Source organism: Triticum dicoccoides, chromosome 1B (assembly GCF_002162155.2).
Source record: "Triticum dicoccoides isolate Atlit2015 ecotype Zavitan chromosome 1B, WEW_v2.0, whole genome shotgun sequence".
In the NCBI taxonomy this organism is placed as follows: domain Eukaryota; kingdom Viridiplantae; phylum Streptophyta; class Magnoliopsida; order Poales; family Poaceae; genus Triticum; species Triticum dicoccoides.
This window is the reverse complement of record NC_041381.1, coordinates 574,187,870-574,195,045: the sequence shown is the minus strand read 5'-3', so window position 1 is coordinate 574,195,045 and position 7,176 is coordinate 574,187,870. Positions and strand designations below refer to the sequence as shown.

General features: G+C 44.7%; 2 protein-coding genes across 2 annotated transcripts in view; both read right to left on the bottom strand.

Annotated features, from left to right (window-relative positions):
* Nucleotides 1-2,089: 2,089 nt before the first annotated feature.
* Nucleotides 2,090-2,584, bottom strand: LOC119309012 (uclacyanin 1-like). Its single transcript, XM_037585137.1, has one exon. The coding sequence runs from the start codon at nt 2,579-2,581 to the stop codon at nt 2,090-2,092; it is 492 nt and encodes a 163-aa protein (XP_037441034.1). The 5' UTR covers nt 2,582-2,584.
* A 787-nt stretch (nt 2,585-3,371) lies between these two features.
* Nucleotides 3,372-7,176, bottom strand: part of LOC119308993 (uclacyanin 1-like) — a 33,386-nt gene continuing 29,581 nt past the window's right edge. Inside the window, exons 2-4 of the mRNA XM_037585129.1 lie at nt 3,806-3,858; nt 3,695-3,751; nt 3,372-3,404 (exon numbers count right to left, since the gene is read on the bottom strand). Coding sequence (XP_037441026.1) covers nt 3,372-3,404; nt 3,695-3,751; nt 3,806-3,858 — 143 coding nt within the window. The remainder of the gene's footprint in view (nt 3,405-3,694; nt 3,752-3,805; nt 3,859-7,176) is intronic.

The following is a 7,176-nucleotide window of genomic DNA, read 5'->3' as shown; positions in this document are numbered from 1 at the left end:
TCACGCACGCATGCGGCACAACACACAAGTGTGTGTGTGTGTCTCTTGATATAACTAAAGATTCCATCAAATTTAAATTTGTTACTACCTCCGTCTAGATGAATAAGTCATTCGCGTAGTTTTAGGTCATCGATTTAAGGAATTAAATATGTGTTATATGTTATGAAAAGTATATCACTAGATTTCTACATGGATGTAGTTTCTAAATATATATTTTTTGTCACATATAATACATATTTAGATAGTTAAATCGTCAACCTAAAACTACGCGAATGACTTATTCACCGAGACAGAGGTAGTACCAATTCCATATCGCAACGCATTAATCCGATTGAAGATCCATTTGCACCTTTAGCTTTGCGGGGTGAGATCTTCGATAATAGACCTCATGTCGACATGTTTTGACAAAAAGGCAATACTTAACAACTTATTGTCACTTAGTTATTAGGTCATTAGCCAATAAGTTGTCATATATCCTATATAACTAAATAGGTGATCTTCACCAATAAATTATTCTTAACATGCAAATATGCCATCTTAACATGCAATCATGCATGGAAAAATTCCACCTCAACATGCACCCTTGCATGAGAATTTCATCCAATCATCCTACTTATACATTAAATATAAATATTCTGCGTACTTATAATCAATTTCATATGTGTTCCTATTTTCATTTATCCTAGTGTTAACCCAAACACTCATGTTAAATACAATCAAATCTCATTAGATTAATCAAATTCCGCGGGAACGCAATGGGGTATCAGCTATATTAACGACGCATCGATCCCTACCTGGGTCAGTTATGGCTCAATTCAAATAGATATTCAATGCTTGAATGATTTGGCGGTCAAGCATGATGTCATTGTGCATGTAAGAATATATGTCGGTTTTTTATAGGCCTTCATTACGGGTGGTCAAGAAGCCGGAATATGGAAGGGTCCGAAGATTCCCTAAGAAGTTCTGAAGCCAGGTTGCATGGCACTATGGAGGCCTACTCCAGACAGTTAGTTAATGGAGACATCAAGAAAACTGAGGTTGGTGTGGTTTATTTGACACAGGAGGAGCCCAGCACGATTTCATCTCGGGAGATTCCGAGAGAAGCATGGTCAAAATTCTAGACAAGCTTGAGAAATACACACGGTGTACTAAACCTAGGGTGGCCCATCGGCTAGGAAGCGGTCAATGGGCTGGCCTCAAGGCCCAATAGCCAAGGTGTGGCATAGGATCCTTGCTCCGCGGGAAGCGCTCCTTCTGGGAGGATCTCATCTTGGCGTGCAAGTCAAGAAGCCCTCGTCCGATCCGGACCCTAGGTCGTTAGCAAAAGGTATAACCTTGAGTCTCGAGCACCTTTATAAGACGAGACCAGGGGTAGTCCAAGGCATCTGACTATAGCATCATCGTCTCGATAGCATTATCACCACATACCCCCTCATACGGGACGTTTTTCCCAATCAATCAAATCCAAAGTAGAAGTAGGCTCTTACCTCCATGATGAGGGCCTGAACCTGGGTAAACTCACCACATGTGAATCCCCTCCTGTACTTCTGATCGCACGCATCATCCTCTCGGGACTATTGACGGTTTTCAGTACCTTCACAAATTCTTTTGGGACACAAGATGAAAAGGAAATATGACAATGCTTTCAAGGCTTGGCAAGCTGAACTCTTGTAATTTCTGTTTCTGCTTCTTTTTGGCTCAGTTTGTTAAGGTTTGTTTTTCCTTCATTTATCTTATTTTTTGGCTTATCTCAAACCAGTGCGTACATACACTTCCTAATGATATAAAAAGTTGCAGTGGTGTTTGCCCTGCTCACCATGAAAATCATGTTATTTATCTAGACGAATTTAGCTCTGCTTGAATTTCTGTTGTATATAATGAATGGATGTAATGTCATTGCAGCCAACACATCTTTGATAAAGTTATTTCATGGTTATACGCTCGATTATTATTTGAGTTTTTTTCAAGAAGATGTCTTGAATCCAATTATAATGAATGCAATTACATTTAATAAAAGAATTAAATTTAATACACAAAGGGACCATGCTACGACTGATCAAGGAAAAAAGGACCACAATCATCATTCACTCTAAAAGAACAACATAAGACCAGCCGCAACAACAATCAGAGCGAGCCGGGCCACCGCAGACTGATCAACACCAGCCGCCGCAGTTGAACTTAATACTGTCTCGGACTGGCAACGACGTCGGTTCCCTGTCCGTCGGCACCGCTGCACAGTCCACACTTCTTTGGACTTGGCGTTGACCTCGACCTTCATGCCGGCATCGCAGTGCCCAGAGATGTCGCAGATGAAATATCGGGTACCGACGGTGGCAAGCGGAACAACATCGTTACCGGTCAGGAAAGTCGCTATGGGGCTGGAACCGTTGCAAGAGTCATACCCCGTCTTGCTCACCTTCACCACATTGTGCATGGCGGTGGAGTACTGGAACTTGAGCTCATCGCTGGTGATGAACCTGATTGTGGAAACCCACTGGGAGTAGTTGGTCTGATGGTCCCACGAACCGTCCGGCGCTCCCACGGTGTGGCGGGCGCCGAGCGCCGTCCCAAGCATGGCCATGGCCACGGTGGCATAAGAGCTTTGGTCCTCATGGATTAAATATGGATCTACTAGCTAGCTGACTCAAATATGATGGGGGTGGAAGTTAGCGCTAGAGAGAAAATATGGTTGTGTTGTCTGATCAACTAATGATCACAAGCTCCAAGGAAGCTAAAGAGAGAAATGGCTGCAGGATGGATGGTGTTGTGAGATCATTGATACTAGTATGTCGACATATATAGGCGATGGATGTGTTAAAGGATCATCTGGTGTAAGCGCGTTAATCAGGTGACATGGAGTAGGTCATCCAAAATACATGAAAATGACATCGTACACGTTAGCTCCTGAAACTGATACTGATATTATTATATATATGTTTGGCTCTATAGCTTTAATAGAAAACTAACAATGGAGAAGATGAGATCGGTAACTGTCAGTGGATCGGGTCTGGGCAGAAAATGATTAGTCACAAAATTGTCAGTAGACCATGTCCAAACAATTAGTTAGGAAATCATCATTAGCCATCAGTAACCTTGTCCTCGATCGATCCGGCTGCCTGCACGAGCGTACTAAACATATTTTTTTTGAGGGAAACGTACGTACTAAACATAAATTAATCCAACATATTCTCTAGTTAAACATTCCGAACGTGTTGGTGTGCGCATATACTACATCGATACGTCAAATAATTATATATAACTAATTAAGTTTCTTCTAGAATAATAATTTAGATGTATGCCACTGTCAAAATTCACGCAAATTCACTATTGATAATATGTTGCGTTGACCAAATTCAAAAGTTGCATAGTCTTCACGGTAAAGGTTCCTCGCGGTTGTCATATAGCTAAAATCATATTTGGCTAAGAGGATTTATAGTTGGTCTTAGTTTTTGGTAGTGAAAGGTAATTCCAGTAATAATTAGTTGTCATATATGTACACTATACATTTGAGCTAAACCACGACACTTATTATGAATCGGAGGGAGAATTTTTTATCACCACCATTTCTCCTCGTGATAATCTTGTTTTTTTAGTATGAGTTCCATGTTCCATTTCATACAATAAAACCACACCATTTTGCAGTGCGCCCAAATATCAAGGGGTAATCTCTGCGGTCCTGAGTGGGAAACTATACCTTGGGCACATTGGCTTCAACCTGGTACTTACGTCCAAACACTTCCACTAAGTAAACCTTAAATAATATAGATGAAAACTCTCATATGAGAACAATTTGAAGCAGGCTCACAAGTTCCGGCCTGGAGAGGTTATAACATTTGCGACGTAAATGACAATTCAAAGCTAAATGAAAAGAATATTTATACTAAATATTAACCTTTTGTTACTCATCTCTTAGCCCTTTTCTCTAATACGATGACATAAAAGTAAATGCCCCTTATAGCTCCTAAGACAAAATCATAAATGTGCCATCTTTGAAGAAAAACGACGGAAGAAAGCTATGCTCGCCAAAGAGAGAAGCTACAACGGGACACTGTGATGCTACATGCGGCCATGGTTTTTGCTGGAACCAGTTGGTGAGGACACTGGAACCAGCCGTGGTGCATCCCGGGAAGCCAACGGCAATAGACACTACTAGGGAAAACCTTATACACAGAGTTTTACCAGCGGCGATCTTCAAAATACAACGCTGCTACTATTTAGCAGCAGCGTGCTCCAGGAAAACGCGCTGCTGAAAGAAAAGTAGCAGTAGTGCGTTCCCACAAAACCGCGCTACTACTCTAATTGCCATGACCTGGCCGTACAGCTAGTTATAGCAGTAGCACCCTATAATGGACCGCGCTACTGCTACAAATGTTAGCAGCAGCACACTTCTTTGAAACTCGCTACTGCTAAGTTCAGCCCACAAGTTTAGTCCCACCTCGCTCCGCGACCAGGGTGGTTACCATCTTAAATATGTTACTCCTCAAACTATCACAACCAGTTGGTCTTCACTGAACTCTATGTGTAGAATTTTTGGCTGCAATATGAGTCTTCTCCGGTTACTACCGGAGATGACTCATATTGACAATTCAGATTGTACGCAAAAAGATCATTGATGGCCAATGTATTTTGCATTGACAGACAACTTAGCAGTAGCGCGTTTAGTAGCAAAGCGCTGCTGCTAGTCCAACTTATCAGTAGCGTTCATCTTAGAGCATCGCTACTGCTATTCTCCTTAGCTGCAGCGTGTTTTGCTACCCGCGCTACTACTAACCCTACCTTATCCCCACGCGCACGGCCGACTGTCGGTGTCAAAACAGGCGGATCTCGGGTAGGGGGTCCCGAACTATGCGTTTAAGGATAATGGTAACATGAGGCGGGGGACACGATGTTTACCCAGGTTCGGCCCCTCTCTATGGAGGTAATACCCTACTTCTTGCTTGATTGATCTTGATGATATGAGTATTACAAGAGTTGATCTACCACGAGATCGTAGAGGCTAAACCCTAGAAGCTAGCCTATGATTCTGATTATTGTCGTCCTACGGACTAAACCCTCCGGTTTATATAGACACCAGAGGGGGCTAGGGTTACACAGAGTCGGTTACAGAGATGGGAATCTACATATCCGAATCACTAAGCTTGCCTTCCACGCAAAGAAGAGTCTCGCCCGGACACGGGACGAAGTCTTCAATCTTGTATCTTCATAGCCCAACAGTCCGGCATAAGCATATAGTCCGGCTGTCCGAGGACCCCCTAATCCAGGACTCCCTCAGTAGCCCTTGAACCAGGCTTCAATGACGATGAGTCTGGCGTGCAGATTGTCTTCGGCATTGCAAGGCGGGTTCCTTCTCCGAATACTCCAAAGTAGATCTTGAACACATGAATCGTGTCCGGCTCTGCAAAACAAATTCCATGTACCACCGTAGAGAGAACAATATACCACGAGTCTAATCTACTGACAACTTTTACCTAGCATAACATCACGCCGCGGCCCGGTTATTATTCATACCGTTTTTCCCAACCTGGCACTACACGTCTTGCGAGGCGGTTTTATTGGCACGTCTTGTCGACGCAGAGATCGTGTCCCCCTTATCACGGGATTCTCATCAATACGGGTGTGGGTAACCCATCCGCTCCATTAGTACGACTCCTTGGTTTAGGCAAGTTCCAAACGGCCGCACGGAGGATGCTTGACATTCTTCCTCTATATAAAGAGTTCAAGACCTGTACTTTCCTTTCCATGCCTGATCCTTCCCTTCCCATACCTCGAGTTCCAACACCCAAGGTTCAGTCCAAGCGTTGCGGTCCTTCAATCATGTCCGGATCCAACCTTCAAGGCTGGTGGATGACCTCTTCCGTCACAGAGGAGGACATCAAGAAGCTTAGGGAGGCTAGGTATTTGACCGCCGAAATCCTTCACAGGCTTCCTGCTCAAGGGCAGGTCATTCCTACTCCCAAACCCAACGAGAGCTTCGTATTCATCTCCCACTTCCTCCGAGGGCTAGGCGTCAGTCTTCATCCCTTTGTTAGAGGGCTCATGTTCTATTATGGGCTAGATTTTCATGATCTAGCTCCAGATTCCTTCCTTCACATCTCAGTGTTCATCGTTGCGTGTGAGGCCTTCCTCCGCATTACCCCACACTTCGGCTTATGGCTCAAGACCATAAATGTGAAGCCGAAGATGATCGACGGGCAACACGCGGAGTACAGAGGTGCTATAATAAGCAAAGGTGTCGATGCTTTATAGCCAAAGGGTTCCTTCCCGGAAGTTTCTGACCTATGGCAACGGGAGTGGTTTTACATCACAGCACCCCAAGGTAGAAAGAGGGCGGCTGTCCCAGGCTTCCGCTCCGCTCCTCCGCCACAACTTGCATCATGGGTCAACAAGGGGCTGGACTGGGGATCGGTGGATGACGTGTGGACATTGCAAAGCCACATTCGGATCTCCTCAAGAAGGATATCAGTCTTGTCAAAGTAATTCAAGTAATGCTAGTTCGTCGGGTCTTGCCGTGCCAATGTCGACCTCTCCGTATGTGGGAGTTCAACCCGGAAGGACCGTGAACTATTCAACACTTCTTCGGCAGGACGCTCGAAGGAATGTATCAATTATTCTTCAGGTCATGAATAAAGTGTCCGATCAGAACAGAGGATGCGGGCCTCGACTGCAACCATCCAGATACCCAGGTAAGTAATTCTGTGACCGAACATGCTGTCATTATATTTGTCAAAACATTATTCTGAAAAACCATTCTCGGTCAGGGCTGGATAAGAAAGGCGGAGAGGATTAGGTGTTCGGCCCCTCTTCCCGAAGATTCGCCGGATCCTGTATTAACCAGGATGTTGGCTCGCGCACCTTATCAAGTGCCATCAGGGGAAGACAAGGAGAGGAATGGGGAAGCCAAAAGAGGACTTCATGCTGGAGGTACGTTACGCATCCTAACTAGGAATATTAGTACCGCAGTGTCGGAGGATAAACGAGGAGGAGAATCTAGTACCCCCTCTCTCCACGGCAAGAAAAGGACCGCCCCGAAGACTTGGAAGAAGAGGTCTCCAAACAAGGGAAGAAACCTTCGTCAGGGGGCTTTGCCCTGGAGGGCAGCATTGCCGCACAGCGCCCACAGGGGGCCAGCCGTTAACCGGGCCGTAAGTGAACAAAGGTGCTTAATAAGCATACCCC

Excerpts from the sequence above, each read along its gene's own strand:
- LOC119309012 (XM_037585137.1), bottom strand. The coding sequence starts at position 2,581 with ATGGCCATGCTTGGGACGGCGCTCGGCGCCCGCCACACCGTGGGAGCG.